This window comes from Girardinichthys multiradiatus, chromosome 7, assembly GCF_021462225.1.
Source record: "Girardinichthys multiradiatus isolate DD_20200921_A chromosome 7, DD_fGirMul_XY1, whole genome shotgun sequence".
Classification (NCBI taxonomy): domain Eukaryota; kingdom Metazoa; phylum Chordata; class Actinopteri; order Cyprinodontiformes; family Goodeidae; genus Girardinichthys; species Girardinichthys multiradiatus.
In genome coordinates this window covers 23,601,675-23,621,073 of record NC_061800.1, presented here as the reverse complement: position 1 = coordinate 23,621,073, position 19,399 = coordinate 23,601,675, and the positions used below count along the sequence as shown (strand labels likewise).

Here is a 19,399-nt window from a genome sequence, read left to right as displayed (position 1 = left end):
TAACTGTAAATTATGGTTTTTATTTACATGCATTTTTAGATTTTGCGCCCACATATAACTTTACGTCCAGCAACTGAACTACAATATTTTCTCCTCCAACCATCAAGGTGAACTGACAATGGTTAAACATATTTTGGGTTGACTGGACGCTTTTTAAATGCCTTTTTCAGTGTTCTTATTTCATGGAGGTTCCTCGCGTCATAAAGGACGCCCCCTTGTGGCCTCCGGTAAAATGAATCTCATTATGGTGCATTTGAGAGCGTTGTACATTCATTCTGCCTGCCTCTCTGGTCCTGCTCACTACAATGGCCAGGCTCGTATGAAGTAGCTGCTTCTCTCGGCTCAGACAGACGCGCCTCAAAGCAGCAGCAACAGCAGCAGCATATTTACTGACTGACATTGAGACGCGCATTCTGGAATATGAGGCATTTTTGAGTCAAAGGTAGGTAAATGAATGTTTATCCAAATGTTGTGTTTATGACACTGGGACCGGGGTGGAGGCTGTATTTACAAAAAAAAAAAAAAAAAAAAGCTGGAGACACACAACCTCATAGGAATTAACTTAACTGCTGTCGTAGCGACGTGAAGGATGAAGCTTTCTTTTTTTTTTTTTAGCTGCGTCCTCATCTGTTTTTATTTTAAGTGTAGCCTATTTATGCGTTTTATCGGAGCAGTCCTCTAATAAAACACATCAATAACGAGTGACGAATCTGAGGTGATTGCGCATCCTATAGGCCACTGAATGGGGGTTCAGGTTGGGACTGATGCTGCAGCTGTAAAACAGATCGGCTACACCCTCCTCTCTGCCAGCGCCTGTGAAACACAGGCTGTTTGGAGACGAGTTAGCCTCCGCAGGGCATCGCCATCATCTGCATCTGTCTGCAGGGCTGCACAGCTGGATGAGGTGCTACTGTGTGTCTGAAACAGCTTCTCTTGACGCTGTCTCTTATGGAGTGATGCTGTGCAAAGAGAGCTACAGTTATTTCTTATTGAGCAGTGCTGATAGGAGAGTGTGGACACTGTGAGGGCTGGGGAAGTCCTGATTAGATGAGTCATATTAGCTCCTGCAAGGAGAGATCAAAAGAAAGTGGTTGCTTTGCCTTTGTTCTCTTGAAAGCCATGGTTTCTGACTGGCTGGACAGGATGTAAGAAGAAACAGCACTACCTTTAGGCTAAAGTTTGGATGGTGTGATGCAAGATTCTTTACAGTGTACAAAAAATTTAAAAGCACTTACAGCAGGGCTGGAAATAGACATTCCCTTTTCGACAATCGGTTGTCCTGCTCTATCCTCCTACTGTACGTTTACCTTTTTCCACATGACCGGATCAGAGGTGCCTGAAGTTTGCATTCCTGAGAAATGTGTCAGATCTTAACTTTCTCCTTGTACTCTGTGGGCGTGTTTGTGAAGGAGGGTGAGTGAGCAAAGTGAGGTAAGCCAGGAGTCAATCGGAGGTCACGGATTTGCTTTTTGCACCTATCTAAGAAATATTTCTGCAACCTGATGGAGTAAAAAGTGCAACGGTGGATGCTATTTACTTTGAAACTCGTAATATGGACTTAGAATAACAAAAAAAGAGCTGTTTGACTTTTATTATTTAAAGTGTGTTGCAAAAGTATTCATACGTCCTGAAGTCTACGTGTCGTCACATTAAAACCACAAATTTCAGTGTATTTTGGGGGGAATTTATGTACACATAGTATTACATTGTGAAGTGGAGGCAAAATAATACACGTTTTACACAATTTGTACATATAAAAATGTGAAAATGTGGAGTTAATTTGGACTTTTTTCTCCGATACTCCTAAATAAAATCTTCTGCAATTAATTGCCTTCACCTGATTGGTAAATTGAGTCCACCTGTGTATAATTTATCATTGAAAATCCAACTGTTCAATAAAGGCCTCAGAGGTTTGTTAGAGAACACTAAGGAACAAATATCATCATGAACGCCAAGGAACAGAGCAGATATACATTTCTGGAAAACTTGACAGCAGCGCGTGATAATAAAACAATATCTCAAGCTTTAACATCATATAGGGCACTGTTTAATCCAGCATCCGAAAACGCAAGACATTGCCTTCCACCAAAACTTACATGCCAAGCATGGAGCGCATTAATCTGAGAAGCCGAAAGAGGCCTATGGGAACTATAGAAAAGGTAGGACAATACTGACAACTATTAAACATGCACACCACAAATCTTCCTTCATAGAAAAGTATCAAGAAGAAAGCCACAAGAAGTGCTGTTTGAAGTTTGCTACAAGCCATAAAGGGGACACAGAAAACATCTGGAAGAAGGTGATCTGGTTAGATGAGGCCACTTATGTGGTCTGTCTATGTCTATCTATCTATCTATCTATCTATCTATCTATCTATCTATCTATCTATCTATCTATCTATCTATCTATCTATCTATCTATCTATCTATCTATCTATCTATCTATCTATCTATCTATCTATCTATCTATCTATCTATCTATCTATCTATCTATCTCTGTCTGTCTGTCTGTCTGTCTGTCTGTCTGTCATTCCATCCATCCATCCATTGTCTTGACCCACTTGTCCGTCCAGCGTCAAGGGGGAGCTGGTTCCTATCTCCAGCTGTCATTGGGTGAGAGGCTGGGTACACCCTGGACAGGTCGCCAGTTGGCAGCATCATGCTGTGGGGTCATTTTTCTTCAGCAAGGACAGGAAAGCTGGTCAGAGTAGGTGGGAAGATGGATGGAAGAAAACCTGTTAGAGACTTCAAAAGACTTGAGACTGGGGTGGAGGTTCACCTTTCAGCAGGACAAAGTCCCTAATTGTACAACCAAAGCTACAATGGAATGGTTTCTTTAGTCAGTCAGTCAGTCATTTTCTACCGCTTATTCCATAGTGGGTCACGGGGTAGCTGGTGCCTATCTCCAGCAGTCTATGGGCGAGAGGCGGGGTACACCCTGGACAGGTCGCCAGTCCATCGCAGGGTTTCTTTAGTATCTTTATATTTTAGAGGGGCGAAGACCTCAATCAAATGGAGATTATTTGGCAAAAGTTGAAAATAGATATTAACAGATTCTCAATCTGTGTTTGCTCAAGACAATTTGCAAGCATTAATCAAATATATCGGTCTCTATAGATGTGAAGCTGGTAGATGCATGTACTCCAAAAACATGTAATTGCAGCAAAGGCTGTTTCAACGCGAAGACTCAAGGAGGCTCAAGAAAAATTCATGCCACAGTTATTTGTAAATGAAATTTACAAACCATCTATCATTTCCTTCCCTTTTGCAATTATCCTCTGCTATATGTCATTCTACAACTTAAAATCTTAATGAAAAACACTGACGTTTGTGGCTGCAACGTGACAAATGTAAAAAAGCAATACTGTAATTTATGTGTTTGCATTCCAGCGGGAGTTAAATCTGTTAATGAACAGGTGTTTCTCTGGGTTAGCTGAAGTCCACAGAGGGATTGAAGACTGTATTCACAATAAATACCAATGTCACACCCCCGCACATATACACAGAGAGTGTGTCAGCCTGTATTTAATTTATTTGATTTAACAAGCTCAGTGGAATGTCTTTCTTCTATATTTTTGCAGCATTTTTCTCCAAAATAACACTGAAATTGTATTGAAATCTAATAGACTAGGCAGAGATTGTATGAATTGTGTCATTTGTAGATTGGGGATTAATTTGTTGACTGCTTTGGATTCATGAAGTAGTCAGGCACTGCATCGGGCAGATTATGGCATAGTAATACCACCAGAGCAGGGTGTGCATGAAGGAAGGGAGGCACAATGGCTAATGGGTGTGAGAGGGAGGGCACAGATGCTATGGTAACCAGGCTTCGGCATGACTTCTGCAGGAGCACCAAGCCTGATACGAGCCATTTCGGGTGCCAAGACTGCACTGGATACTTTGATGAAATCATTTTCTGTTTCACAGGTCATCCTTTGTGGATAAAATCTTACATTTGCAGGATACAAAAATTATATTAATGGTCTACTGCAGCTCTCCTGATGCATCAAGAGTAAGGTCTGCTTTTGGTCTTCTTAGGATAAGAGGCAAAAATGATCCCAGTAGCATCCTTTCGTCTTGCCCATGTATTATTATATTAGTTCCTACTGTGCAGCAGGCTCCTTCCATTAAACAAACACATTAATGAATGTTTGTTTTACATTAGTGTCAGTTTCTGCCCTTGTGACTCCCTCAGCGCAGCCAAGCAGAACATTGTGCACTGATGCAACTAGAGTTTGCTTCAGAATATATTTTCTATACAGGATACCATCATAAATGAGCTATCATTTAGGGCCCTATTATTTAATATTTTATTTAGGGTCAGTTAGAAGAAGTATGCTTACATTATGCATATTTCTTTAGTTCATGCATGTTTCATAGTTATTCTTGATTTGTAATTGATAGTTTTTCTTAGCCTGTGGCTTCAATTCTTCCACATGGCCTGGTTCACATGCCTCCTCATGATCGTCTCGTGCATGAGTGGGCTTTTCGGCGGTATCCACTTGCCCCACATACAGCGGCCACGCGCTCAGAGTTCAGCACTCAGGGGGTTAACAGCTTTGATTCAGGCTTATTCATTTAACCATATGGGTTCTAGATGGGTTGAAGGACTATTGTTTGCTGTTTGGGTTCTGTCCCTCTGCCACCCCCCGCTTTAATGCGCACACACACACACACACACACACACACACATATATATCACATAAATTTCCTCTCTGCAGGGGAGATTGATTGTTGCCCCTTAGATGGGCCCTTCAGCCTTGTGTGTTGACAAGGCAACAGAGGATGCTGCAGATGTCAGTGGAAAATTTGATTTGAGATTTTGTGGTTAAAATTTGTGGCCTCTTCATAAGGTTGTGACCCCATGATTTACATGTTAAAGCATATGCAGCTCTAACACTGTTCACCCTGCTTTTGGATTATAAATGACCACAGAACACAAAGAAAGAAGTGTTTGGCTGGATGATAAAAATTACATTACTAATTTGAAAAAAAAATAAAAATCTTTAGGTTAGTTGTTTTGCCCAGTGGGATAATTCCTAAATGCAAATTTTCACAAACAAATAAACATTTAGAGGAGTTTCCTCTTAATTATTTTTAAGCAAAAAGCACAGATCTTTGCAGAAATAAGCTGCCTCCAATAACTGATTTCTTTCCACCGCAACGATCTCATCCTGCTGTGTTGTAAGCGCTAATTTAGATAAGGCATGCATCATTGGCTCGAGACACAACAAATAGCCTGTAAATGATGTGCAGAATAATTCCAGTTATTAGAAAGCGATGATACTGGGGATGGGTGCTGGCGGCTGGTTGTCAGGGCAACAGCTGAGAGACAGACAGGGTGTAGATTGAGGTCTAAATGAATGGTCATGCATGGTGAGGCAGTAAGGCAGCCTACTGGGTGCATCACACTGCACCCATTCAGGGCCAGGAGGGTGCCAGATGCAGTCCCAGTTTTTAGATAATTTTGTATGCATGTTAAGTAGAAAAACATGCTTTAATATTTGATTTCGTACAGAATTTTCCATAATTAATTTGGTTTGAGAGGTACAAGACATTTGCGGTTTGTAAAAAAAATGTTTTAACAACCAGCGGGGAATTTGAAAATAAATTTACACACGTCTGACTTTTTTATTATTATTATTATTATTATTTCTAGTGGTTGTTTTAGTCTCAATATTTTAAAAGCAATTCCAGTGTTCCAGGCTAGAATAATTAAATACAGACCTGAGGATATCTGTTCCTGGGCATGTGGAAAAGCCTTTAAAGAGATCTGAAACCTAATATTGCTGGAAAGAATAATTGAATTTAAGAAAATTAAATAAAAATGAAAGATAAAGAATGTTTTATTAGTTTTTGCAATAACTATCTAAAAAGAAAATATATGTAAATGATGATATTTCATAAGTTATTCTATTGATTGAAAGTAAATGCACTAAATGCACAATATCTAGTCTAGCTTTTCTGTTTCCAAACAAAAATATATAATCTATATTTAGATTGCCTTGCAAAAGTGTTCACACCCCAAGAACATTTCTACATTTAGTCACTTTTCAACCACAGACATTTATGTATTTTCTTTGGGGTTTATATGTTAGACCAACAAAGTAGTGCAACATGATAAAGTGGAAAGAAAATGATGCACGGTTACCAATGTTTACAAATAATAATCAAAAAATTGTGGCATGCATTTTTACATGGCTAATTTGGAGACCCCTAAATTAAATCCAGTGCAACAAAAAATCTGTTCAGGATAAAGGTGTAGTAAAGTTTAAAGCGGGGTTTTTTATAAGACAATATTCCAAGCTATTATGTCACGGGGAACGATTTAATCCATCGAACAAAAACATGGTCATCCACCTAAAGTGACGGGCCAAGCATGGAGCTCATTAATCGGAGAAAAGCCAAGAGGCCTATACGTGTGAAGAAGCTACAGAGATCCACACCTCAGGTGGGACAATATGTTATGGACTCCACAAATCTGGTCGATATTAAAAAGTGGTAATAAGAACACCTTTTTTGAAAGAAAGTGTGATAAGTCTTGATTATCAGTCATGTAGGGGAACACAGTAGCCTACATGCAGCATACTTTGTGTAGAAGAAAACTAGCACTCCACATCATGCTGAATACATGATCCCTAGGAAACATGGTAATGGCTGCAACATCCCTGGAGGAACACGTGTTGGAGGCAAACAAATTCAGACTGAGGTTCACCCTCCAGCAGTATAACAAACCTCACCATACAGCCAGAGCTACAATGGAACAAGTCCAAGCATATTCATTTATTAGAATGGCCCAGTTAAAGTCCAACTAAGAATCTGTGGCAAGATCTGAAAATTGATGTTCAGGGATGTTCGCCGTAGCAATCTAATTGTGCTTGAGCCAGTTTGTAAAGAGTGAAATTAGCAATTAATTTTTGTAATAATCCGATGTAGACCTACCCCAAAAAACATGCAGCTGTAATCTGAAAAACCCTGTATTATTCTCCTCCCACTTTATTATTATGCAAAACTGTGTGTTAATCTATCACATAAGATCTTAATAAAATACATTTAAGTTTAGGGTTGTAACATCACAAAAAACTGAAAAACTTGAATGGATGTGAATACTTGTCTATTCTGAGATGCTTTTTTTGTTTAGTTTTCTCTAAAAAGTATTTGCTGAGAGCAACATTTATTCATTTTGGCTTAGTAAATGAGCTTTAAAAAAGACATCTTGACTGTTTATAGCTGTGACTTTGTTGTGGAGTAAGTGTATGTTTTTAGGTCTCCCTTTTACTTGGTCTTTCCACATAAAGTTTGTCTTGTAAATCATTCTGAGCTGAGTGTGGAAACTGAAAAGAACAAACTCTCACTATATTACCAATAAAATACACATACCCCAAAAACAAAAAGGTTTATCAGGGTAAAGAAATATTTGGTTAAATTAATTTACTGCAACGTGTTGCACAGTTGCTAATATTTTAACCATAAAACAAAGCAAAACTGTATCTTCACTATATTTGTCAAATGCTGAAAGCAGGTTTTGATGTGACCCTCAGACTATACTCTGTTTGTCTCCCAGGTTCATGAGGCATTTGAGCTCTTTGGGATAGCTGTCAGTCGTCGCGGATTCCTGAAGCCTGTCTCTAAAAAAGCCCATACCTCATCTTCCGCCTCAGCCTTGCAGCAAACTCACATTTACTGTCACACCACAAGTCGCTCCTCGTCCTCCTACCTAATTGCTGGCTCTGAACTCTGCTGGGATGGACACTGAGTCAACCCACTCTGGCTACTCCAGTCGCTCGGGGAGATCAAACCGGCATGGGTATGTTTCCTGCCTGTTGGCTTCTCCATCTGACCATCAGCTTCTCTGCCGGAACTTTTTCTGCCATCTAGCATGACTTTCCTTTGCTTGATCACCCCCCCTACCTGTGCTGTAGCTTATTTACTAGTTTGTGGTTTCACTTGTTGCCCAGTAAATGAGACGAGAGACTGAATTAGATACAAACTAAGCTGCAGATTGATATGGACAAGGTTGAAGGATTAGGGTTGCCCCAACTGAGTGGTCCAAACTTATTTCAGCAGTTCACTCATTTTGCTAATAAATAAAGATTATTTTTTTTTATCCTTATTATTTTTACTCCTAAAGTCAATGATTGTTAATGTAGGTTTTTCTTTATTCTTAATGCATTTTTGTCTCAGCTTCTCTTTCATAAATGAGAAATATTTATTAATGACATAGCAATCATTTTTACAGGCATGCTAATTGCAGCACCATAACTTTTCTAGAATCGTCATTAAAAGAAACATTTCTAAATATCCAAATTTGTCTCTCTTGTGAGTAACCTTGTTTCAGTGGGCTATCCAGCAGTGTGCAGTAGCAGCTGGAGGAGGGACTGTCTTGCGTTACTCTATGCTCCATAAAGTTGTAAAACCAAAACCTTTACTCGTTCCAGCACTTTCACAGGCATCCTATTAAAGGTACTTTAAACCACAGGAATGGTATGATGGAAATTGTTACCGCTTTTGAAAGCATAAAGTTTCAAAACCTTAAAGTAACCGGCCAACTATGTGTGTGAAAGCTGAGCCAAACTAAAATAGAGTTTTACAGTTGTTTTAAAAGAGAAAAAAATGATTAGAGTTGTTTTAAGCTGTCTTTAGCACATTTTATTAGTGCACCTAGCATGAGTAACTCTATGCTAGGTGCATAGATAGAGTATATATAGAGTTACTATAGAGTAACCCATATATATTATATATATATATATATATATATATATAAATATTGTCTTCTACAAATCCAGTGACCAATTTCTGTTTGCATCCCCAATATTTGTGTTGTTTATATATTGTAAATACTGTTTCTCATCTGTGAAATGAAAGGAAATAGTGTACATTCCTCATCATGAATTTCTGCATAACTTAGCTTGTTTTGATGTCTCTATTGCCTATTTTCCACTGGGTCGTTTTAGGCACCGCTCCACTCTGTCCCACTCTACGCGGTACGGTACATGTTGTTTCCACTGACTCACTGACAGCTATTTCGGCTGAAGCCCCGCCTCCAGCCGTCAGTGTAGCGCGCTGTGCTGCTATTAACATTTCTGTGTGACGTTGTCTAATCTGCGTGAAACAATAAAAAATAAATAATAAATAAATAGAAAATAAAAACATAAATAAACTAAATACTTAATTGTATATGCATGAATGTCTTATATATGATTTTCATGTATAAAATGATCCCCTGGGATAATTAAATGGACCACAACCCAGCCAGAACTTAAAATAAAGCTCAGAGGTGCTGATGTGAGTGGCAGGAGAAGCGGAGAGGCTGTCTGGACTAGTAATGCTGCAGAGTTTGCCCGAAAAAGTTACAATTTTGGCCTTTATTATTACGTTTTTGTTTTTCTTTGACAATAACAAGGAGAAGAAACGCTAAACCTTGTACTTCTGATCAGGGTGAAGTTAGTTTTAGGTTGGATATTGGAAGCTCCACAAGGTCTTCCTCCCGTTTGATCCGATGCAGACAGTCTGATTACAGGCAGCCGCTCTCTGCCTCTTCCCTCCTCATGCAGACTCTGGTTCACTTAAGGACCATCAATAAATTTCCTAACCAAGCACGCTGTTTCACGGTGGTTTTGTTTTGTGTGTTTTGAGGGAAATATTTGTGCATCTGAACATCTGATTTTATGTGTGATCAGCCGGTTTAGTATGTTATTAAATACAGCGCCCCCGACCTGCGTGTAATTCAGAGAGCCAATATGTCCTTTTTCTTTTCTTTCAGCCTTCAGGTGTGGTTTATGATTTGTAAATAGAAAAATTATATCTCGGTTTGACCCACTCTGGCCATTGTGATCCTTAATATTACTGTAGTTACTCTTGAGTTTTATTAACTTTTCCCTGCATCTCAGGCAAAACCTTCTCATTTCTCCTGGTCCCAATCAAACCTCACCATACAGTGAACAGCCGTCTGTTCACGTCACATGTTGTCCCTACTCAGTCCTGGTTGGACTTGCTCAGGAGCAGGGACCAAAAAACTAGGTACCGGTAGGGAAAAAACAGTAATGGAAACACTCTCAAAACAAGCCGAGTGGAGTCGACTAGGGCCAAACCTAGCCAGTGGAAAACGGGCTTATTAGTCCTAAAATCAGACCCAACATATTCATTAACCTACAAAAGACATTTGTCTAAGCCTAAAGTTTTCAGGGGAAAAATAGTTTTATTATAGAGGCACTGTTTTTATTTTTTGGTTACTAGATCAGATGAAAGATCACTACCTAAACCGTTTTTTCCTCTGCCCTGAACAAAACCTGGATTCTGTGGGTTTTCATTTATACATTTGGACATTGCATTAGGAGAACCTTAAACCATAAAAATAAGGTCCACACCATTCCACCTATAACTTTTATTCCAAGTGTGTACGTTTATCATTACTACTGTAGCATTCTTCATTGTCTCTGTTGTTTTTGTTCCTCCACCTGTTTTTTTAGAGATCGAAGCCGCGAAAGATACAAATGCGGCAGTAGCAAAGACAGCAGTCGCTCTGAGAGATCGGTCGTCATCAACCCGCCCGACACGCCATCCCAGGACTCCCCGATTCACAACGAAGAGCCGCTGCCTGGAGAACCTTCAGCAGCAGCAGATCCTGGAGATGAAGCCCAGGTAATTGTTCATATTCCACTTCCGTCATTGTATACGATGCAGTCAGATGAAACTAAAGAGAAGTAACAAAAAGTCAGGTACAACAAAGGAGTGGCAGTTTTTTTTTGTGTTTTTGAGACTTGCACTCTGAAATTGCCTCTGTGATAATCACATTATTTTTAGAACAAATCCGGTAATCCTCGTATGAAGTTTGTATACTGACCCCATAAACTCATGCTCCCAACACAGCTGGCTGCCCACTGACTTACATAAAATAAGAATGGCCACACAAGATCAAATAGGTCAGCGGATTAGCATCACTCTTGGAGGCATGGATGGATTTGTAGTCGGTGCTGGATTGCACTGTGCATGCTGTCGACGCTGTGTGGGATGGCGCTGAAATGGAAATAATGAAACCAGGAGAAGTCATTCGGTGAGGCTGGAGCATTTGATGAAAGTTAGCTTTTAATTTCAAATAGAGAAAATAAACCTCTAATGATGCTCTTTTGGGAGACTGCAGATGCTTTAAATATCAAGATCATGGTGTAAAAAATTGTTCAGAAATGCTTTTTGGAATAGAATTAGATAATAGGCTTAGTGTGGCTGCTGTGCACCATGCAGTTAGAACAAAAACTGGAAACAGCCTCTCTCTCTGTTCCTGCATAATGACTTCCTTTGGCTTTATTCTCACTGTGACACCCCCCACTGTAAGATGGCGGTCCGTTGTTTTTAAATTTTAAGCTACAGGTGTTTTCCAAAATGCCTAACTGTTGTGCACTAAAGCTGAAGGAGTAGCAGAAAGAGGAAAATATGTGGGGAAAGAGAAACAGAGTCTCTCTTTATAGAGAACTTTGCCTTGGGCAGCCTTCACATTGTCTCTGACCTACTTGGAATGAGTTAAAAAAAGGAAAGCCTTCTCTTATTTTGGATGTTCTGTTAATTTGTACGTTAGAGAACTGTTTAATTCATTCACAAGCAGTTACACTTTCTCAAAGTTTCTGTTCAGTCACGCTTTTTGATATTTCTTTAGAGATCTGACCTATTGCGCCGTTTCTGCTCTGTGTGCCCTTCTGGCACCATAGTGACATTCCACACATTCCCTACTGACATGTGATTGTCCGCTTGCGGCTCGTATCCTTTGTCAGTGGTGTAAGGTGATCAGCCATTGTGCTGCGTCTTGCCCACCAGAAAAATGTGTTCAAATGGCACAGCAGCAGCAGCACTTTCATTGGTATCTCTATCTCCACCCCCGTCACCATCACCCATGTCCACTCTGTTCTGGGCTTTCTGGAACAGCAAACGTTGGCTGATGGAGCTTATGAAATACAAACTGGTCTCCAGTGGAGAGAGGCTGTGATTAGCCTTAGTTTCCTGCCAAATACCACTTTGGGGAAAACTGATATGAATAATCCTCTGTGTTTATTACATGCACAACATAGGGATATGCTCTTAGAGCAGAGTTTGTGTGTGCATGTGTGTGTGAGTCATAGAGAGGCTGCTGCTGAGCCTGTCCACGCCGCTTTGTGAGAGACTTTGTGCCAGGAGGAAGCAGCTTCAGTTTCCTCGCACTGTTGACTCAAGCAATACCAAAGCATATGTTACTCTTGTAGCGTCTGACCACTCGTCTCTTTAGCTTTTTGCCTGAGTGGGTGTCCAGATAACTACTCACAACCTATAGACATGAACAACTTGTAATTTGATGTAAAAAAAAATATACATCCCTACACAATAAAAGGAAAGCAGTAATTTAAATAAAAGCACTCAGACTCTGTGGCACTGAACCATATCCAACACAAACAAGCAACATGTAGCACGACATCCGGACCAGCGCAGGGCTGAGCCGTTGTGGTTTGCAGTTGGCAGAGTATTTGTACAGTGTTGCTGTCCTTTGTTAAGGGTGGAACTGGGCCGATCATCCATATTCAATCTCTGCCAGATCTGAAAATCCTGCCAGGAAACAATCTGCAGTTGTGACTTTCTCTCACCTCTTACTTTATCATTTGGTTTTGTATCAGAAACACCAAGACTATTTCACTGTGATTTTATGTTCAATCAACACAGCCCAGAGTTGTGCATAATTTTTAACAAACACAAATCAAGTATGGTCTGCGTTTGTATATAATCCAAAGGCGTCGATACAGCAAGTCTGTTGGGGTATGTTTCTACCAACCTTGCCTTCCTAGAGATTGAAATTATTGCCTATTCTTGTTTGCAAAATGGCTCAACCTCGTTCATATTAGCTGCAGAGTGTCTGTAAACATAAATTAAGTCCTGCCATAAATTCTCATTTGGATTTAGGTCTGAAATTTGGCTGGGCCATTTTAACACATGAATATGCTTTGATTTCAACCGTTCACTAATTCTAGCTGCATGTTTTAGGTCATCGTCCTACTGGAAGGTGAGCATCGCGCCAGTCTTAAGTCTTTTGGAGCCTCTAGCAAGTTTTCCTCCAGGAATGCACTGTATTTAGCCTTACCCAGCTTCTCTTCATCCAGTTTAACTATCATTGTTGAAGAAAAGCATCCCCTCAGCATAATACTACAACTGCCATATTTCACTGTTTGGATTGTGTGTTCAGGGAAATATGCAGTTTCTGTTTTTGGCCTCAAATGGCATCTAGTAGTTTGCTCAAACAGTTCAGTTTTTTTCTCATCAGACCATCTTCTAAATGTGTCCCTACATGGATCATTGTAAACATTTAATGGGACTTCTTTTGGCTTTCTTTCAACAACTGTTTTATTTTTGCACCCCTTCAATAAAGTCCAAAATGGTGGAGTGCACACCTAATGGCTGTCTTGTCAACAAATTCTCCCACCTGAGCTGTGGATCTCTGCAACTCCTTCAGAGTTTCTAAGGACCTCTTGGTTGCTTCTCCTTGCCCTGCCTGCCAGTTTATTTGGACAGCCATGTCTTGGAAGGTTTGCAGTTGTGCCATACACTTTCCATTTTTAGATGATGGATTGAACAGTCCTCACTGAGACATTCAAAGCTTGAGGTACAGTTTTATAACCTAACTCTGCTTTGAACTTCTCCACAACTTTACCTTGCTGTTTGTTCACTAATGTTCTCTAACAAACCTCTGAGGCCTTCACAGGACAGCTATAGTTATTGTGAGGTGAAATTATACTCAGGTGGACTTCGTTCTATTTGGGGTACTCCTGAAGGCAATTAGCTGCAAGGGAGTAAAAAGGCCGGAATACTCCACACTTTTCAGATTTTATTTTCTCAAATGTTTTGAACACAAAGAATCGTTTTCCTTCCACTTCAAAGTTATGTGCTATGTTGTGTTGTTCTATCCTGTATACTCTAAATTAAAATCATTACAATAAAATACTGTTCACGTGTTGCTGTAATATGAGAAAATGTGAAAGACTCAATGGGATGTCAATACTTTTGCAGGCACAGTAAAGATTACATCTGATTAACATCAGGCTTTAACAGACAGTTAACTGATTTTGACTTTGTGGTAATGTATGGGTTTGAATATGCTTTTTTAATCTGAGGAATATTTTATGATTTTGGAAAAGGCTCAGACATTTAAAAGGGCTTTTCCACATCCATGTATCCAGGTTACATGTTAGTTTGGCTTCCTCATACAGAAGAATATCACTTGTTTATGATGCTATTGTAAAGATGGGGTCCCACTGGAAAGAGATTGATTTGAAAAAGAAACTAAAAAAAAAGCTTGATAGAAACTAAACAGAACCTTAACAGAAGCTGATGGTACACCAGGAGTGTTTGGCTGAAAGCTGTTTTATTCATTAGCCTTAAAGACACATACAGGATGAAATACGTCTGTACCCCCACCTCCTCAACTGTTCCTTCTCTCTTTCTCTCCACTTGAATTGCACCTTACCGATTGCCATCCCCCTCTCCGACTTCCCTTCCCTCTGTTTCTTTTTTCCATGCTCATTTATCTTCTGGCTTCAGTTGGCATCCCCTCCTCCAGCGAGGCTGAGTTAATTGGCTGCTAACTGCAGTGGAGGACAGAATCTGTTAATTTTGTGTCTTTCTGCAATTGTAATTTAAAACCTTAGTTTATAAAAATAACAACAATTCTTTATTAATCTGTAACTGTTAATTTAAACCACTTTATGGCCTGATATGACCCAGCGTGCAGTGGTATGAGCACCCTCCGGACAGATAAGCGTTAATGTGACCGTCTGTAGCCTAGTTTTCCAGTAGCGCCTCAGCCGTCTCCGGTACTGTGTGATGCTTGATGTGCTTTGGTGTATGTCTGAGTGCACACGTGTGTGAAGATATGAAGGCTCTTCTGTTTGGTTTGTCATTTTTCCCAGCCCTCATCCATCCGTGTCTCTGCAGCTGCTGCTCCTGTGAATATTGTAGTTGGCACAACACAGCAGCACTCTTGGGGACAATAATTAGCTTCCTGAATTAACAAAAAAATGTACATCTTACTCATTTATTTTTCCTGTCTTTGTGTCATTGATGGAAATAGTTATGCTTAAAAAGGCCATACTATTCAGACAGAAAAAGGGACGGTAATTTGTAGTGATGGACATGTTAATCTGCAGCCTTTGTTGTTGTTATTCATAGTTTGTGTGTGTGTGTGTGTGTGTGTGTGTGTGTGTGTGTGTGTGTGTGTGTGTGTGTGTGTGTGTGCGTGTGTGTGCGTGTGTGTGTGTGTGTATTCATGCATATTTTTCTGTGTGTTTTTGCTTTCTGAGTTGTGCTGCTGTGTGGACTTTCCTGTACATCTTATCCTGTCATGTTGAATTACTAAAGCCAGATTTTTAAAGCCTTAAAATGTATGAGGCGAACCAAAAGTACATCAGAAACTCTAAATAGCACAAAGCATGTGCTGTTTGCAGATGTGCAGAAAATCTGTTGTGTAGGTATGTAAGATATAAGGATGTTTTTTTTTATTTCTTATTCTAAGGAATGTTGCCAATCAGCCTGAAACAACTCAGCTTCTTTGTGTCATTTTATTATGAAATAGCGACAGTTTCTAAAACACCTAGCTGATGCTGTGTAGTGCAACTGTTCTTAAGGTTTTAAGGTTGCAAAAAACACAATAGAAACTCCAGTGTGAGCTACAAGAAGGAACACAGCGTTGCAAAAAAAAAAAAAAACTTTTAGTATCTAAAGATATTTATGACAGCTTTGCCACAACAACAAAAAAAGACATACACATCATGTTATGGCACACTGTATTACCTCAGACGTCAGGTCTCAGAACTTCTCATAGTTCCAGTTGCAAGTTGGAAAGCAAGTGAGATTGGCTGATTGTTGTGTTCAGTGACCAGACTAATCATGATTAGCTATGACTGAAGGTCATTTTGCTTCTTTGCCAATTCATACACTCATTTAATATATACATACTGCCTTTTGCCACTTCCTACTTACATTATGTACTCGTGTACTTCAATCATTGTATTGCATTTCTTTGAAGGTAGATATTTTTATGAATCATGAAGTTAAAAAGGCTAGAAAATGTTCAAATATCACGTATAATTTAATCAAATGCTAAATTATTTTCTAAAAACCTTATTTGAGTTTATTTTGGTTCCGATCCGTGTTTTGATCCCTTAGTTTGTGTAAAATGCAACAGATAACATCCCCTGATCAATCTAAAATAACTCCAACCTTCTGATGGTATATATTATTGAAGAGTCATAGAATCACATTTCCTTAAAGTGGATTTTGAATAAAATGTATAAAATTACTTCAAATAATTTATTGTTAAAACAAGCACAAAATATTCCACTGGCAGGCACTGATTGATACATGATCGGTTCAAAACATCTTGCACCACATAACCCTTTTTCAGACTTTAACCACTGGGCATTAAATCACCAAAACAACAAAGGTACAAAAATGACCAGCATCTGTGTTATGGTGCTTTAGATTTACTTCAGATGTCGGAACTCGGATTGCAGAATAATATCAAATTGAACTTGAACCAGATTTTAGTTAGGAATGAACAGTTATCATCTATACATCAGAGATCTGATTGTTCCATATGTTCCTAACAGAGCACTTCGTTCTCAGACTGCAGGTTTACTGGTGGTTCCTAGAGTCTCTAGAAGTAGAATGGGAGGCAGATCCTTTAGTTATCAGGCTCCTCTCCTGTGGAACCAGCTCCCAGTTTTAGTCCGTGAGGCAGACACCTTGTCTACTTTTAAGGCTAGGCTTAAAACTTTCCTTTTTGATAAAGCTTATAGTTAGAGTGGTTTAGTTTAGGGAGGGAGGAAGGCTCCCTCCCTGTTGGTTGGAGTAAGGGGGAGTCAGGTTTAGCCTAAACCTCAGTTATGGTTGAGGTGCAAACACACCCTCCATTTCTGCTACCTGTATGACCCCTTCTCTTTTCCAATGGTTATAATCAGTCTGACAGAGGGAGGTATCTCAATCGTTGTGGTTTTTAGTATAACAATGACCATCAGTGGGACCCTTTGTGGGGTGCCTTGAGACGACATTGTTGTAAATAAGCTCTGTTTAACTAAATAATCTGAACTGAAACTATCTCTGTAGTTATGCTGCTATAGGCTTAGGCAGCTGGAGGACATAATGACCACTTTCACCCTCTTCGCTACATTCTCACACTACTCTCCAATTTTGCATTATTTGCTGTTATTTCAGCTTTTAACCTTGTTCTCTCTATTATCTTCGTAGAAGCTACACCTGGCCTGGCTCTGTGTCTACCTGTGACACCTTTCTGGAGAGGGGAATCATCCGAGCTTCTGCTGGCAACAACTTAATACTCACCCTCTACCAATGATCCACATAGCTCTGTCTTTCAGTTTTTAACCCTGTCTCTCTCCTAGACATGGCGATTGACTGAGCTTAACTGTAACTAATTATATGTGCTCTCTTTCAGACTCTAACCTTGAAAACTGGCTCAGAGTTTATCTGTTCTTTCTTTCTAGGTGAAACGACTAAAGGAGCTACATCCATTAACATTTACTTTTTCTTCACATAGAAAGGACTCCTGGATCAATGCTTCTTTGTTCTCTTTGTGTCTTTGCTCTGTTCTCTCTAACGCCCAGTCAGTCGTGGCAGATGGCCGCTCACACTGAGCCTGGTTCTGCTGGAGGTTTCTTCCTGTTAAAAGGGAGATTTTCCTCTCCACTGTCGCTACATGCATGCTCAGTATGAGGGATTGCTGCAAAGTCAACGCCAGTGACTGTCCACTGTCTCTACATGCTCATCCAGGAGGAGGGAATGCTGCAAGTCACTGACTGGATGCAATCTGCTGGGTTTCCTTAGATAGAAAAACGTTTTATCCAATTTGAATAAATAACTAACTCCGACTGCACTGTTCAATGATTAGGATTAATTGGAATGTATGAACCTGACTGTTGTGAAGTGCCTTGAGACAACATGTGTTGTGAATTGGCGCTATATAAATAAACTGAATTGAATCGAATTGAATCTAATTTATCACTGTAGGAAAAATAATAATCTTATTAAGAACTTTGATTTGCTTAGGTTTTTTTCAACATTGTTACTTTTGCTTTTTGAACTATTATTTGTCCTTAGAGCATCAATAAATATGATTATATTTATTATTATATTATTATAATATTATTATAATACAATAATAATTATTATTATATTATATTATTATAATATTATTGTCTGCTGTTTCCAAGAAGAACTGCAACTGGTATGGATTTTAAGATGATTTCATAGTCATTTTTATCTATAGCACAAAAATATCATAAGCATATTTTAAGTCACTATCCCCCAGCCCTGAACTGAAAACATAGTGGGATTTGTTGATTCTTGGGCTTAGTAACCAGGCTAAAAATAATTAGCTATACAAGCATAAAGCAACATCTATCGCAGCAGTTGTACAATTAAACACTGTATTAACACAAATTAACCTACCAAGATTGCTCTATGTGTGTGTGTGTGTGTGTGTGTTTAAAAGACATAGAAACCATCATAAAGGCTATCTTTTCCTTATTGCTCTCTGTTTTGTGTGCTTCCAGTTCTCTTTATGACCTTTAGCCTCTTGGAGATTGTAATCTGTGTCCGGAGGATGAATTTACTGCTGTGAGAATCCATCAGGCAGAATATCTTATTGGCGTGCAAAATGTGTGTTCAGAACACTTTCTATCTATTACCCAACAAATGCTGCATTCCAAGCAGCTCGTTCAGTTTTAATTTAGCTGACCCTGATAATGTGATGACAATACATTGTGATGTCTTGTGCAACACTACATGGCAGTACTGAATATTGAGGTTCGTGAGGAGCCTTCTAGTTTCCCACTAATAACTGTCTGCAGGCTGTACTTCAGCTGACTTAGAGACAGAATAGTATATGTCATATTTAACACTTTTGGATCATTTGTGAGGAGCAATGGCATCTGTCCATAAGTGCACTGGAGCCTTTTACTTCATTTTAATAATTACAAACTCAAAGTTGGGTTATTTTTGCATATTTTTATCTTAGTGTTGGAATTATATGAACAGTCTGACCTCAGTTGTGTAAAGCTTAGTTTCTAAATCCTGACAGAGCTACTAGGCAAAGTGCTGGCTGGTTAAAAGGCTCTGTCACATCTCCTATGTTATTCTGTAGTTTCCACTTATATGCCATCCTGTCAGGTTGCCTCAATGCCTCAATTTAATCGAATTTGGTTGGTAAATGTGTTTATATGCTTCTTATTTCAGAACTGTCTGAAATTAGCATTTCATCATTATTCCTCTGCCAACAAAAGAACAAATCGACCATAAGCATAATATAATAATACCCATTTCCTCTGAACACAGCAATTATGTGCTTAAGGGTAGGTTTTCACTGCTGGAAAATAGAG

General features: G+C 39.3%; 1 protein-coding gene across 1 annotated transcript in view; it reads left to right on the top strand.

Moving 5' to 3' along the window:
* The first annotated feature begins 256 nt into the window (after nt 1-256).
* LOC124871347 (vang-like protein 1) overlaps nt 257-19,399 on the top strand; it is a 32,320-nt gene continuing 13,177 nt past the window's right edge. The window contains exons 1-3 of the mRNA XM_047370608.1: nt 257-442; nt 7,564-7,806; nt 10,469-10,640. Coding sequence (XP_047226564.1) covers nt 7,745-7,806; nt 10,469-10,640 — 234 coding nt within the window. The 5' untranslated portion in view covers nt 257-442; nt 7,564-7,744. The remainder of the gene's footprint in view (nt 443-7,563; nt 7,807-10,468; nt 10,641-19,399) is intronic.